The sequence below is a fragment of the Anguilla anguilla genome, chromosome 9, assembly GCF_013347855.1.
Source record: "Anguilla anguilla isolate fAngAng1 chromosome 9, fAngAng1.pri, whole genome shotgun sequence".
Classification (NCBI taxonomy): domain Eukaryota; kingdom Metazoa; phylum Chordata; class Actinopteri; order Anguilliformes; family Anguillidae; genus Anguilla; species Anguilla anguilla.
In genome coordinates this window covers 33,184,614-33,201,156 of record NC_049209.1, presented here as the reverse complement: position 1 = coordinate 33,201,156, position 16,543 = coordinate 33,184,614, and the positions used below count along the sequence as shown (strand labels likewise).

Sequence of the window (16,543 nt, the reverse complement as noted above, 5' to 3'; positions counted from 1 at the left end):
TCTTCAACAGTGAGCGATGCTTCAAGGACCCCATAATGGGTGGAGCTATGGCATGCTGCCAATCAAAAGCTCATGAACCAATCAAGACATTACTCTCTGTGAAAGAGCACTTCAGTTTAACTATCTGATCAGCGAATTACAGAATACTTGATAGTTCCACCTTGGAGCTCAGAAACTATAGTATTAACACTATGATTAGGAAAAAAAGAGGCTGTTAATTGTCAAGACTACCACTGGCAACTTTCCATGGCATGTGACAAACTTGAAAGCCAGAGGATTCATCTCTTTGCATATAGGCTCCCCGAGACTCCAGTATCCCAAATGATTGCATAATAAACAAAAACATAACACAGCAATGTCCACAAAACCTGGAAATGCAACAGACACTTTCCAAAACCTCTTTTTGCTTCAAAGATTTTTTTTGTTCCCGTACCTCCATGTTCCTGTAGAGACCCCCCAGAGAGTGGGGCTCCCATCCCTACGCACAGCACAGAACCCAGTCAGGACAGAGGGCCAGCTGGAGAAGGAAGCCGCTCGCTCACTCGCTTGGGTGGACCCCAGGAAAAGGCCGACCGCCGCATTTAACAGCAGGACGTCCCGCCGGGCTCCACAGTGAAGTAATGGGAAGTGACCCACCATGCATCACCCGTTAAGATCCACCGTCAAAGCGCTGAAGGGATTCGGTGTCACTGGAGAGCATATGTCCAGCTTCCAGGCACCAGACGGACGGTAACAGGGGGGTAAAATGGGTGGAGAGAGGGGGTGGGGGGGATTGTGAAGTTTAAACGGAACTGAATGGGGCCCTGGAGTCATTCCAGAACAGAGTAATTCAGCGGTGACACTGTGGGAGGGCAAAGAAAGCATTTGAAGCTCTCTGGAGGGGGGTAGAGTGTGCGTACAAGCGCTCGCGGTACATTAAGAGATCATTCACAGCCTGGTTAACCGCTCTCTTTCGGGTTTATGATTTAAAATTAGGCACATACATCTCAGTTTCCTGTTAGAGGTGTGAAATTATTAGATTTTTTTTTGGGAGGTCTTCTTGTGAAGGCACACCAAGCCAGGATTTGGGAAGAGAAATTACAGGCAGAAGCAGATCTTCATCCCCCTCTCCCTCATTTACAAAAAAGGGGGGAGGAGAATATACTCCCTATGGGTCTCCAAGCCTCTGCCCTTTCTTTCTCGTCTCCCAAACATTGACATGATGAAACTGAACTTGGCTGGGAGATGCCATGCCGCTGGCCGATTTCTGTGAATCGGGCGCGGTTTCTGGCTCACGTCGGGGACATTCTGAGAGGGGTGGGGGCGGCGTTGGACCTCAATCCTGAAAGAATTATTCTTTAAAAAAACAAATTTTGCTTTCCCTCTCAATGACTGTGTAACCCCTTTGTTTCGACAAAGAAAGTTTGTCTGCGATGTCATTCGACCCCCCGTCCACATCCTGGGTGGAGGGAACACTCCTCATAAGAACTATCGGTTGTTTTCAGGGGAGAGAATATAACTTGCTCCAGTTTCTGTAAAATACATCAGAAAAAGAATCCACACTGGTTTTGATCAGCTTGTCAGTCAGAATACAATGTGTGCAGTTTAACAGATGCACAGCACAGAGAAAGGCAAATAGATGATGCTATTGCAAAACTCCTGGGGAACATCACGATGTGCCACCACCATTTAGCGGGGATCTGCATTTTTTTTTAAATCTTGTTTTCATGAACAAATGCTGAAGTCTGGATTCTGCTCCTTGTTTATCAGAATGCAGAGACCACTTACAGTATCAAATTTTTCATGCTCCATTCAGCTATTATAATGGCTCAGACATACAAGGAGTCTGCACACCTTGTATTTCTGAAACATCTGTACTTATAACAGTTCAATGGAGCACGCAAAATTTGACACTACTGGAGACTGGACTGGAGTCTACGTTCTGATAATGGATAAAGGAGCCAACTCACGCATTTGTTCGAAAAAACTCCTTTTTTTTTAAGGTAGATCCCTACTAGACAATGACACTGCATTTCAATAAATATTTCTGTAGCGATGCCTCTGTAAACTGCTTAAGAATAAACTCTTATTTACCAAAGCAGTTTACTCAGGCATCTATGCGGAAACATCTCTATCAAAATTTAAGCCCATATCAGCAATGAAATATGCAGAGTAAACAAGGACAAAATACCTTTCTCTTGAGCAAATATGAAGCATGACATGATATATAGATAATTGAGTCTGTGAAGGTAAAAAAAAATACTTTGTGCTCTAGAACCATAAAAAATTTCAAAGCCGGAAAAATCTGCTGTTTGACTAAACAACCTCAGATGTTCATACTCTTCAGACACAAAAACCTGGGGAATAAAAATAAGGAATAGCAATGCTAGCAGTGATAGGCCTCTGTAGACTGGATCAGGAGCGACAGCTGTGTGTTTACAGATCCGGAGGAGGAGTACATGGGATAGCTGTGCGCAGTGTGGTTTAAAGTGAAATGCTATGAGTACTGTGAGGTCCGGTGTGGCCACTGAGGTTTACTATATGGGGGTAGCATGTTCACAATGCTAACAGATAAACCTGTTACAGAGCCACTCATGACAAACTCATTGATCTACATGACCACAATCATCTGAAACAAACAACCCATTATTTAAGTACAAAAAAATAAAAAATAAATGACATTAAATTGTGGCAGTTTTATGTTTGGGGTAGGCTTCTTTCAATGTTTAGAAGACAAATTTAACAGGACCAAAAGACTGTCCTTATGTGCCCAGTTGAATTTAGAGGATTTTACCGTTGCTATGCAGCGGTACGAGTGTACACCACTCTTCAACTGAACTGACCTGCTAGCTTTATATTTTTGAACATTATCAAAAACTGCAACAATTTTGCCTTCCAACAGCCATAATTCAAAACTAAGACCCAGATATTACCTGGTATAGCACTGGACATATTCTTCCAATGATTTTATCTTAAACTTCATAACTTATTTGAGGGCAGAAATTCAGACAATTTGCGAGAATGCTTAGGTCAGCATTGAGTTTATTTAGAGGTAAACCACCGAATGAACCACACAGATAGGCGTTGTGTATTTAACCGAACAGCCTGTCCATTCAACCATTTTAAATCTGACAATAACTAAACTACAGTTTGACCACTTTGGTGTCTTTGTGTGTTGTACTGAACTCTTGAAACTAAACCTCAGCGTTTTACACTTAACGCCACATTTATAAAATTTGTTTACCAGTACAGACTCCCATTGAGCAACATAGGAACACTAGGATACTCAATCCATTTAAGATGAACAGAAATCACTGGACCATTGACTGTACGACCTCACGAGCAATCTGAAGAAATGACCTATCAAACGGCGAGCCTGAGCAATGTGATCTAGGGATCTGCAGAGAGGAAAACAGCACACTATAAGAAAAATTAAAAAAAAAAAACAACTTCTTAATATAACACAAAAAATAAGGAATAAAATCTTGGAGCGAACGCATTGGGGATTGGTGAGGAGACCGTGGGAACGCGTCGAATTTGCTCACGCCACCGCGACGTCACGTTACCGCAACATGGGCGGGGACAATTAAAGAAACACAAGTACAACATTTACAAATAAGGTCCGATTCAGAGGGTCAACCGGGAAGGCAAACTGAGAAAGGAGGAGTTCAAACAAAAGGAGGTAAAAACGGAATCGCACTTACACACGTGTTCAGCTGTACTACACAAGATCTACACTGCCGCTAGGTACGGGAAGTAGGCACCGGACAGAGAGGACTTACAGGAATGAAACCGGAACATTTCTGCAAGCGGGTCACAGAAGGGGGGGTTACGAGTGGAACACAGAGTACGATCCGGATCTCTTTTCTGAGGGAGAGGAATGAGGGTAGACCAGCTACAAGCACGGTGGACTTCTCGAGATTTTTTGGGAGAAACTGGGGGGGGGGGGTAGTTTCCCCCTCAGAAGCCGGAGGGGGTGAGCACGTTCATGTCCCGGGGCCGGAGCTTGTGTTGGCGGGGCGAGTGGCGCTTGCTCTCCATCGCCGGGATCTCCATTTTGGGGGGCTTGAGGTTGGCGGGGTCCTCGGCCAGCCGCGTGGCCTGGGCCTTCATCACCTCCATGGGGGTGGGCTTCTGAGCCCCCCTGTAGGCCTGCAGAGCGAAGCCGCCTGGAGACAGAGCGGGGGGCGGAGTCAGAGATGGCAGGGGCGGGGACAGGACATGGGGCGGAGCCAGAGAGAGGGAGGGCATAGTCTCTTTCCACACCATGCTAGGTTACATAATATCATAATGAACGAGAGACACCAACAGTGCTCCCATTGTAGGAGCATTTGCTCCTGAAAACTGATGTGTACTAACTGTAAAAATAATTTAGGAGCACATCTACTAATTGGGATGCATTAGTACGCTAATCAATTTTTCAACTTATATTAGCATAGAGCCCTCCAACGTGGCAGCATGTTACCGCAGTTTCTACATCAACAACCAAATAAAAGAATGGGATAAAGAAATAAATAAAAGTGAAATGAGAACCATATTGCCGTGGTTACCTGCGGTGGCCCGGTCCGTACCTGGGTCTGTGGTGGACTTCTGTACGATGGGGCGGGGCCCAAATGCGCCCCAGCGCTCCACAGCTCCCGCTCCTGCTCCTGCTCCCTCAGTGAGTGGCGGCTCTGCGGGGGGCGGGGCCGGCGGGTTAGGTCCCATCTCCACACCGGCCAGGGAGGCCATAGAGCCCTGGCTGAACCATCCTCTGCCACGCGGGGGAGGGCAAGGACACAGACACACACACACACACACACACACACACACACACACACACACACACACACACACACACACACACACACAAGCAGCTCATTAACATACAGCAGGCTCAACTCACAACCTAAAAAAACATTCCCTGGCGCTCTGTTCAGAAATAAACAAACCGAAAATAGAGAACTAGCACTCTCAAATACACATTTTTCGAATACACTCAAGAGTGCTAGTATGTTTGACCTCACAAGACAAAGACTGTCAGGTTCTAGCATGGGCAAGGCTCGCGTATTCATGCACACGCTCCTGTCAGGCCGTCTGTCTGTCAGGATGACAAAGCTTTCTCCTAATTAGAGAGAAGCACTCCTGGAGCACTGCGGACCAGCGAAACAAACTGTCGGGAGATGCATGGCCCCTTTCAAGAACCAAAAGGTCAGTCTGTTTACCACAGCTTTGTTAAGCGGGTTTCCAATACGCGCTGATGATTACATACGTGACGGGCGCGTAAATAGATATAATGATTCATAATGAATAATACATTTTACCATTATCATATTCAAATAAAACAGCAAATACACTGAATACAGATATGAGCCAGGTTGACCACAGAGGCCCCTGTAGACAGTGGCTGAGACAGCAGGAGTCAGGACTGTGCTTCACTCAGAGGTAGAAAATCCAGATTCAGGAAGTAAAAGTCTCCAGTATTTTGTTCCAATCGCCTGGATTTGCTGATTAGCACAATTCTTCAGCCAGGAGGTAGAGATAATCAGTGAAACCAGCTGGCCGAGTTCATGGGTGGAAGAAACACGTGGCAGAACTTTTACTTTCTGACCCCTGGACCTTCCACTGCTGGCTTCCCTTTGTGAGGTCTGAGTGCGACGAGGAGGGGTGCGGGGCGACCCCTGAGCTTGTACCTGCGCTTCTGTTTGGGGGATGCTTGGGGGGTACTGCTGGGGGTGGACTGGGCCGACGAGGTCTGCTTTTCCTCCCGGGACTCCCCACTTTGGACCTTCATTTTCTACGAGAGACGCCACGCCATCGAAGACCGTTAAGAAGACGCGATGAACACACAGTGCAGTTCCACGCCGAAAGGTCCCGGACAAAAATCTCTGCATTTACTACCATGGGCCTGCTGCAAATTGGACTGGTAATGTACTTTTTTAAGAAATGGCAGGGTTGAACCTGACATATCATGTTCTCAAAGGCAAGAGAAATTAAGTTCAGTGACCCATTTGCTGGCTGTTGCCAGTAGACTTGGTTTATATTGAAGTTTAACAAAGTCAGCATTCATCGGGTCCATTTGAGCTTGGCTCACTGTACAGTCAGTACAACAAAGCCTCAAGTACTTGGGCGCCCTCTGGTGGACAAACAGAGATGCACATGCACACAAGGGCCTTAAGTGGAAGTTCACCTGAAAACAAACATTTTTAAGCAATCCAGGGTACACGTGTGGGCAGAAAAAATAAGATAAAATAACAACAATAGATACATGTGCATTAGGTATTATTTTTCTAGGCATAATATCGTAACAAGTTCCAGATTAACAGAAGGAAAGCATCAGCACCATTCTCCATGCCAGCACAGCGATATGGATGTGATGGGCTGTTTCTGCTTTTGCCAGCTCTGCAGCAGGTTTTTTAAGGGCCTGAAGTGCATTGCGGGGACTCATGGCATGTGGTTGTCCTGGACATATTGTCACAAACAATTGATTTGCGATCAACAGCAGACCACTACTTCATTTTCCCCATTGCCTTATTTTCAGAGACTTCAGTACAGGGTTTTAGTACTGTTCAGCGCAGGGGAAGAAGAAATTAATTATGGGAGGTTGTAGCTTCAAGAAGCTCAACAGGAATGTACAAAGAAAAAAGTACTTTCATTCAAATATGAATAATTCTTCCATCTGCAAATAAATATGCATATTGTCGTATTCACACGATAAAGGGTGGCAGCATGCTACTGAACTGAATGGGAGAAGAATTCTCCTTTAAACAGAAATGTCTCATTGGTCTCCATTCATCCCTCCAGGTACAACCCCCTCTCCCTGATAAAGCTGGAACTCTCAGACCCATTCACATTCTATTAACAATCACAGCTCAGCACTCAGCATGTTTGCTAAAGCGGCTTAAAGGCTGAATAAGGCTGGAAGCCCGCCATCGCCGCGGGCGCCACCGCGGGCGCCGTACTCACGTGCAGCGACTCGGCCATGCGGTGGTAGCGCGTCTCCTCGGCCGCCAGGCCCTTGTGGGGGGTGTAGCCCGTGTCCGTCAGCCCCGCCTGCTTCTCGAACCTCTGCACGTTCTCATGGGTGTGCTCTGCAGGGGACGGGAGAGACAGCACCTTTACAGCACGTGTGTGCTGTATTTACAGTGTGTGTGTTATATGCCCTACATTACATTACATGTATTTAGCAGATGCTTTTATCCAAAGCGACGTAAAAAAGTGCATATCACGGTCAATGGAACAACTACAAAACACAGGTTCGATTGAGTACAATACTCATTTCGTACAATAGCAAAGAACAAAGTTCAGTTCATGCAGTGAACATTATTCTGACCTGACTTATGCCAAGTCAAACTAGGGGGAAGAACAAGCTACAATATTATAACTGCCGCACTGCAACAACAAGGATGCAACAACATCGGTGCACAGACTTTTAAGTTATTATTTCAGGGGAGCAAAACCGATCAAAACGGACATGTGATCAATGCGTTTCAGTCGTCAAATGCAAGAAAAGAAAAAGGGGGGGGATTTATTTTTAATGAATAGTCCTTCCAGGTGTGTGATCAGCCCTTACTGGTCATGAGGGAGTTCATGATGACGGCCGAGGCCTTGGCTTTGACCACAGGGACCGAGGGCTTGGTGAACTCCGGGTCGAAGGAGGCCGCGTGGGTCAGGACGCTCTCCGTTTCGTCCTCCTGTAGACGGTAGAGAGGAAAATACACGCGTTCAACAGAGCCCAAAACCTCTCACTGGAGAGTACTATCACCGCAGGTCAAAACACGCAAGGGCCAGCCTCAGGCTACACCACAGATTCCAGATGCACTTACTTTCATTAAAATCAACCTGAATTCACGAGCTTCCCTTCTCTCCTGAACTGCTTGCGTAAACCTGTCTCCAAGGCAGACAGCACTGAGCCCTCCTGTCCCAGCGTGACCCCCAGCCAGTGGGCGCTGGCATGAAGGGGATTTGCAAGCAGACTGTGGGGTGTGCCACAAACTGAATCACACTGTTTCAGCAGGCTAACTAGCAGATTTTAACACTTTTGAAGAGTAGGTTTTTTGGAATGTTTCCCCCCTCCCCAAAATTCTAAGTCAGTGTTCTAGAATTCTATTGCTCCTTGTTACCAGTAGTGATTGTTACATCACCATTAGAATGTTCAGTTTAGAACATTCTAATGACATACTTGTGATCTTATATTTTAAAGGTTAAAATGGTTTAAAAGGCCTCAACATAACGAAGTCCTCAAGTAATACTGCTTCTTGCCAGGCAGCTAAGTTAAGGTAAGCTAAGGTAAGCTAAGGTACATGCTGTTTTGTGGACAGTAAAAGAGGGGAGGGAGACTCACCTCAGTCAGACGTTGAAACTTCCTCTCAGGAATGATGGGTCTCCTCCACAGGATGTTGACGTTCATGTCGGACGGCGGGGGAGACATGGGTGCCTCCAGGGCGTCGTCGTAGCTGAGGGCGCGCCGGGCCATCCCGATCGGGAGGGACATCCCCCCCAGCATCACGTCCGGAGCGCCGGACTCCAGCGCTGTGCGTGAGCGGAGACACACGTGAGCATGCACACACACGCGTGGACACACACACACACGCGTGAGCACACGCGCGTACAAAGCCCTGTGAGCAAACCGGTGTGAACACATAAGCGCACAGCGCAGAAGGGCAGCCACAAACGCAGGGCCAGGAAAGAGCACCGGACCACGAACCAAGAAAGAACCTCATCTAATCATCCGCCTGCACCCGAGGAAGTGCACCTGCTCCAGTAAAGCAAAAAGCCGACTACAACACAACAGAAAATACAGGAAACACTGTATAAGTGCAATTCTTCATAAATCTTCATAAACTCTTTTAAATATTGGTCTGGCTGAATGCTTAAAAAATAACTGTAGTGCCTGTGCACCTTGAATTATTTCTTTATTATTTTCTTAGGAAACTTTACACACATAACCATGCCTGCAATTAGCCCTACAGTACATTGCTTTAATAGCAATTTATACACTCTGTAAACTCTTCCTTTCAGATCTTTTTCACATACTCTTTTATTGCATGTTCGCATTCAAACATGACAGAAAGTATTTACCTAAAAGCCAGCTCAACTGAGAATTTCCCTACAGTCTGTTCTAGATTGAGGGGCCCAGTGGCTACTTTTCTGAACTCCGTCCTGGGGATCCTGTGTTTGTGGGTTTTACTCCAGGTGAAAAAGCCACGTGCCGCAACTAATGAGCTGTTGATTGAACCACAGCTGAAACTACACCGTCTGATTGACAGGTAAAAACAGTTAAAGCGTGCTCAATGCTGCAAGCCTGACCACCTCAACACATTAATGGAACCCACCATCGGCAGCAATCGACAATGGGCTAACATGGCATTGTGAGAATGTGTTGTTTTTTTTAAAAAAACAACACAACACAAACAAAAACAAAAATGCATGTTATGCTACCCGTTATCTCATCATGGGATTGGCTGAAAAAAAAACCAGCACACACAGAGGTCCCCACTCTGCACAGCAGTCCCTAGTCCCCGCAAACACATTAGGAAAATCCCTGACTGAACGGTTAAAAACAGCCAGCTCTGGGTCCCTCTCCCCCGAAAACAAACTCTCTGCATAAACAAGACACACCCAAATTTGGCATGGATGTGAGAGAAGATACTGCAGTTCTAACAATACCACAGGGCAGAGACGGTGACAGACTGGCAGTCATCCAGAACAGTCTTTCTTCCTGCCTCTGCTGCAAGACCCCGCAAGTACAGTTTGTCCTGTCACTTATTCGAAAGTCAGCACAACGCTAACTCCAAACCTTGCAGTTAGGATTTAATTAAGGTAACAATGCACATCCTGGCAGCTCTCCAACATTAACTTGCACAGTCTGACTGACCTGAGGATGTAATTATGGATTAGCTAACAAGCTTTTTCAACATTTAAAAAAATATATTTTTAATACAGCATAGAGTAAACAATACATACAGACTGAGGGTAACAAGGAAACAACCACTGTTGGCAAACAGAGAGGGACCGGTTAGGTAAAGCACCTATTTTGAAGTGACACAGCTCAAATAACTCAGGTGTAACTTGGTTATAGGCCTAATTCACATTTATTCAATTTACAATTGGTTGCCAGATTTTAAAAACGTCATCTAACTCTTGTACAGAGTGAAAAGGATTCTTTCTATATGTAAAATATTACTGAGTTCCCCAGGCCTGGTGCGTTATGGACCGTTAGCTAAGTACGGATGGCACACCAAACAGAAACCTTTTCTAAATTCAAACTAAGCAGTAATGCCAAATGACTGAACTGTTAAATAGATTTTGATCAGCTAGGCAGTGGTGTACTCAGTTAGACATGTTTTACAGCTTGTGAAGTTAAATATTTTACTGTTATTTTGACATACTGACCAATTCAAGGCTAGGAACATGGACAGAGTTCAGGTCTGCGTCATTCAAGCATTAAACAAGAACTGTATTACAGAAATATTTTTATAAGAGCTCCACACTTAAAAGAATGGAAAAGCCACTATTCGTACACTATTAGGCCTACTACTTTACTTTTTGTCATCTTGTAACGGAAACGAGCCACTGCCATCAGTTTGGGAAGCTGCTCTACGAGTCCCTTCTACAGGTGCTTCATCTGGTCGCAGCCAATAAATTAACCTGCTACCTGCTCTGGTGGTTCTGCCGTGGCCATGCCCCTCCTGCTTACCTGGCAACTCTCCAGGTCGGGAAACCATTGTTCCGTGGAAATGTCTTGGGTACAGCTAACACTGAGCGATAGTACGGAATTATCCAATCAGAGGGACAGACTGGACCTGGATCTGCAGGGTGAGTACAGAGAACATGGAGAGATGTGTGTTAATGACATCATTAGGTTGATATATGAACAGCAGCACATAAGCGTTCACTATCCCTGCTTACAAACAGTCAAAGCAACAGATTTCCACTCCGTGACAGAAATGGAAATGCTGACTCATCAGAAGAGATAAGAAACAGGAACAGAGCTGGTCAAACTGATATAGCAGGAAGACTGGAGATTTACAGACGCAATGATGTGCATGAAGTGCAATATGTGTATGGACAACTCAAAGTAACTATAAAAGGTAAACAAATGCTGCTGAAAGGTTTGAGAAAAAACCTCAACTGTATGAGCACTAATCCGCTTGTGAGTATATTATATGCCGTATTATATTATATGTACAGTGAGTATATTATATGCCAGTGTATGCGAGTGCACTACAGGGTTACTAATTGGCCTTGCCATCAGGAAATTGTTGTATGGTTTCCATTTTCCTTAAGCAATTTAGATATTATCTTATTCTATAATTGGGTTCTGAACCAAAAACCTTTGTGCACCTAAAGGCAATTACACCGCTCTGTCACCCGCATTGCACTGTGACCCAAATCGACAGTGACCCCTGACTTACCGTGCTGGTGGGAGAGGCGGTGGTTATTGCTATGAAGCGAATCTATGGTGCAGATTCGAGGACACTGGGGTTTCACTGCAGGGCATTGTGGGACAGGAGAGGAGCACAGGCCAAGATCTGGAGGGAAACAGGGAACGGTCAACGGTTACAAAGCAGAAAGCAGCGGTCAAAGCCATTCCAGGATATCTGCACCTTTCCAGGAACTTCAAGCATCTGTTCAGACCATCAAAATGTTTATTGCAGTGGTCTTCAACCCCGTTCCAGAGGATCTACTTTCCAGTAGATTTTCACTCCAACCCTGACAAAGCACACCTCATTCAACTGCTAGAGATCTTGTTGAACAGATAATTAGTAAATGGTAAATGGACTGCATTTATATAGCGCTTTTATCCAAAGCGCTTTACAATTTATGCCTCTCATTCACCCATTCACACACACACTCACACACCAACGGTAAAAGGCTGCCATGCAAGGTACCAGTCAGCTCATTGGGAGCAATTAGGATTTAGGTGTCTTGCCAGGAGTCAAGAGTGCCAAATTAGGGTTGAAATGAAAACCTACAGGACTGTGGATCTCCGGGAATAGCGTTTGAAACCACTGGTCTATTCTCTAAGGACACAATTCAAAAGTTCAGTGATCAGAACTTCAAGGATCGTTGTAATTGTTCTGCTGGTTGTTGCCGGAGCTCTCTAGAACCCTGGAGCATTTAGAATCCACATGCTGGGTTACAACCACATTTCAAATGTAAAGTGAAACGTCGATTCCTGTTCAAAAGACCCATGTTAAACAACTATCAAAAACCGTATATTTGAGATTTTCCTGATTTGGAAAGACAGCACAAATGCCAACTGAATTCACAACAGTTTGGGATTTTCATCGTACGGCACATATGCAGTAAAGTTACAGCAGATGACTAGTAAAACACAAGCCAACATTAATTCAAGCACTTCTGTGAAGTGTGTGCCAAACCTGAGGCAGCAAGACTTTCAATGATCCGTGGGAACACAACGTAGCTTTATACCGGTCAATGCCGCGCGTTGTTGCATACTGTTATATTGCCGATTACAATGCTAGGGTAATAGTAAAATTTTGCATACCGTTCTATGCCGTGCGTTGTTGCATAATGTTATATTGCCGATTACAATGCTAGGGTAATGGGAACATTTTGCAATGTTAGCAACCTCACGTTAGCTAGCAACAATACCCAGCTGCTAGTCTGTAGCTAGCTAGTTATGTAATTACAAAAATATCCACCTCGCTACACTCGAACATACACCACGGCGTTAACCTTAGCTAGACTACCTACATTAAACCTTCGTCATTGTATTTTCGCGTTTGACTCCACACCAACAAGCTGGACTAAGACACTTCCTTCGGGAAGTGAAACATTATCGTTATTAGGCCTAGCTAACATGAGATATCCGTGGTCTACCCCATTTTGTCCATTTCCAGTCAAGTCAATGTTGTCTAGCATTTGTTAGCCAATTTTGATAGCCGAATAATTAACTGCCACATAAACTGTTACTTAGCCTGCAGTTAGTCTACTCATGTACAGTACATATCTAGCGGTCATTGTAATGACAATGAAAATATATGAACTGGTAAATATTGACCAACTAGACACCTGGAAATTGAACAAAAACATCCCTCGCGTTTGTCTGCTTGGTTAGCTAGTGTACGTTGGCTAAGGCTGCGTTAGCGAATAAACGATTTGGTATATTGGTATCAAGTTAAGGATAGCCAACGAATAATGATCCACAGGGACAGTTAACCGCACTGAACGGTCCCGTTATCTAATATACTCCATGCTAGCGACTGTCATTATAATCATGATTGTTATCTGGAACGCGCTGAACAAATAACCTGTTATTTGGTAGTCTATTCAACCTCACTTCACTGAACACTCAACTAACATGGATAACGTTAGCCGTTTTTAGAAAAAATAACAAATAGCTAGCGAATCATTCGTGGTCGTCATTACGGCAACAGCAGCCACAGCACTGTAAACAATAGCGTGCCTAGCACCACAAGCTAACTAGCCAGTATTCCAAAACTCAGGAAAAAAATGCTTGTCTACTAACCTGGGTGACAGTGTTGTGTCGCTATGCTAGTAAGTTGTCTGCCCAGCTAACACTTAAACGTTAGCGCCGTTAAAGTCCGTAACGGTACGGTGAGATTTGTAATTTCCGTGTTTTTGAATAAGCAACAAAAGTCACCGTCGGCCATGACTTTCAGTTCACAGAAAGCGTATGGAGCCGCGGTGATACCGACTGAGCCAGTCTGCGCCGGTCAAATGGGCAGGGTCTCGCGAGACATCGTTTTACCTTTTTTATCTCGTTGAAAAATACATTTCATCGTTCTGTCATCAACCCTTTTCCGACAGCCCGTGCTAGATAATTTATCTAACAGGCAATTGACCAAAGTAGCGACATACAGCGTTAGTGTTAATTTGTTTATTTTCGTATTTATCATAGCAAGCTGCATGCGTGAACCTAAATATTATAAATGATAAAAGTAATGAAATGATAAGACCATGTAATTAAAGAATAAACAAATTAATCAAGAAAAAGTGGTTTTGTATTATAGTTTGATTCCATATAATAATAATAATAATAATAATAATAATAATAATAATAATAATAAGGAACAGACAGTGTTGAATAGGATAAGATAACATTGAAATGCATTAAAGAATAAGAAATAAAAATAAGGAAAAAAAAGAAAATAAAATGACACAAAAGGCTAATCTAAAATAATACATTTGTTAAAAGAGACTTGAAACTCACCTGTCTCTGCCTTTCTAAAGTTAACAGGGAGTGAATTCCAGAGTTGACCTCTGACCTGTACACACACACACACACACAAATATCAGCAGTCATTTTACTTTACATTACATATAGATTTTTCACACACTTATCCAGAGTGCATTAGTGTACCCACAGCCCATGTTAACTCAGATGGAAATGATAACATGACACATCTCCCTCCCTGTACACAAGATCTTCACTTATAGACCCTTTCTGTTACATTTTACAAACAAATTAATTTTTGTAAAAGTAAAAATTTGTTATATTTTACCTTTGGCTTGTACGTAAGTAATGTAAATATAACCAAAATGTGGAGAATAGTTTAAGTTTTTGTATATGAACATATTTTCTTTAGCTGGTTATTTTCCACAGCATTTCTGAGTGATTTGATGAATGACTTTGGCTGGTACTGGCTCATTTGGGATTTCATTGTATTACAGTAATTGTAATGAGAAAACTTACAAGTTAATTGTGACATCCCTCCTGCAGTATGTTGTCTAAAATTAGTATTGTATCTCTACCTGGTATCACTGTTAGAAAAAAGCACTAGCTACCTACAGCCATCCCCCATGCCAAGGTCTGCCCTTTATATTATGGCAACAACCAAAACATTCCTGGTCCTACAAACTTGAAATGAACTTCCGCTGTTGTATGAAATGACAGTGTTATGCAATAATGGCACATCTTGCATCTAGGGATCTTTTCAGAAACCTGGTGATATTGTTTCTGGATTACAACACACTTTTCAAAGACACACTTTGCCCCCACTTACTTTCTTAAGCCCACTGACTGTTGAAGCCATAAAATCACTGGGATACCTGAGCTACTCACCTGCATTGTAAGCAAAGTCTGGGCAGCAGGAACTTACTGATGATCATCAGTATCTGTATTCACTGGTAGTTAATTAAATTTGATTAGCATCTACTACATCAAATCAAATCATTCATTTCATGACAGTACAATTGAGTTTTGTGATCTTGTCTTGTTTTACATCACCATTATGTTCATTATCTCCGCCAGGCAAGAGCCTAGAGGGGATTATGCGTTTGGGCCAAGCGGCCAAAACCAGACATTTTGAAGCTCATTTCCTGGTCTTGTTGCTCCTGGTTGCTCACTAGCGCCACTACGGTTGGCTCCAGTATAGGTGTTTTCATATCCGGTTTCCATGTAAGTCTACGGTACAAATGCGGTCAAAATACAAAGTCAATAAATTTTTCTCATGAGAACAAATAGTCACAATATGTGTGTTTTATTCGTCTTATGACTGTCCATGGGTCGATTTCATGATTTGTTGTGTCATTTGGGCACTGTTATAATATTTGTTGTGGACCAATGAGGTACAGTTTGCGTCACTTCCTGATTTCTGCGGAGGACTAAGCTACAGTAGGGGCTACAGTCTATGGTCACTGGGGTGGGCGGTGACGCCTCTTGGCCTTGACATTGCGGCTCCGGCCACGGTCCACCTGTGCGAAGTCAGAAAATGCAGGCATCCCATTTCGTGGTGATTTCATTATGGCGTGTGCTATTTACAGCTGCACTAGACGACCATAAAATAATCCTCCTCTTAAGTTTTTCGGTAGCCGAGTCATTTTTACTATTTCCTTTAGCCTACTTAACCAAATAATTAGTTGGCAGAAAGCGTAATCAGCTTGCTATATTTGGTAGTCCAGTAGCCTGTGCTAAAACAGTTCGCAACTTCGGCTACCAAGCCATTTGACTAGCTAGCTAACCCTAAACTGCAAATATTCAATCTGTCAAATGTGTTTGACGGCTTGTCAGTCGTGTACATTCCGTAAATGTCTACCTGGGCCATGCTTCACGCATGTGACAAAGCTACTATAATCCCGATTTTGGGATAAACACTTTTTCAGTTTCACGAAGCGAATTAAGAGTCTCAAGGTTCATTTGCTGAATAACATACAACACACAATGAAATCACACACACATAATTTAACGCAATTAACCATCTTGGCATTTAGAAAGGAACATGTTTTTAGCATTTCAGAGACCGACAAGCTAGGCATTTAAGACAGTGGTTCTCAGAATTGGTCCTGGGGGCTCCTTGCGTATATCGGCTTTTCTCCATTGGTTTTGATGATTTACAAGAAAAAAATAATAGCCTAATAATAATTAGAAATTCAATGTAGGCTACATTATTTTTGTCTTCATGCACCAGGTGGAAAACTTGCTGTACAAAGTGCGTTGTCATATTAAAAACGCCTGCAGATCAGTTATTAAAATATTTGGTAGATTTGTTAATCACCGCTGACAGTGTTAATTTTTATTCGGTAGAAAGTGATTTGCGAACGATCGGTCAGCTAGCGTCACCCAGCAAGTGAACACCACAAACGGCGATGGAGT

At 43.7% G+C, this 16,543-nt stretch overlaps 1 protein-coding gene across 2 annotated transcripts; it reads right to left on the bottom strand.

Annotated features, from left to right (window-relative positions):
• Positions 1–3,001: 3,001 nt before the first annotated feature.
• LOC118236498 (putative monooxygenase p33MONOX) lies at positions 3,002–13,664 on the bottom strand. Of its 2 annotated transcripts, none has more exons than XM_035434935.1 (9): positions 13,457–13,664; positions 11,376–11,492; positions 10,658–10,769; positions 8,303–8,490; positions 7,532–7,652; positions 6,925–7,049; positions 5,652–5,755; positions 4,530–4,732; positions 3,002–4,148 (listed from the first exon to the last, which is right to left on the bottom strand). In XM_035434935.1, exons 3-9 carry the CDS (start codon positions 10,683–10,685, stop codon positions 3,940–3,942), a joined length of 978 nt encoding a protein of 325 aa, XP_035290826.1. In that variant the 5' UTR covers positions 10,686–10,769; positions 11,376–11,492; positions 13,457–13,664; the 3' UTR covers positions 3,002–3,939. The 2 variants fall into 2 exon arrangements, with proteins under 2 accessions (XP_035290826.1, XP_035290827.1); XM_035434936.1 differs by having other exon boundaries at positions 4,551–4,732; positions 13,457–13,663.
• Positions 13,665–16,543: the final 2,879 nt, after the last annotated feature.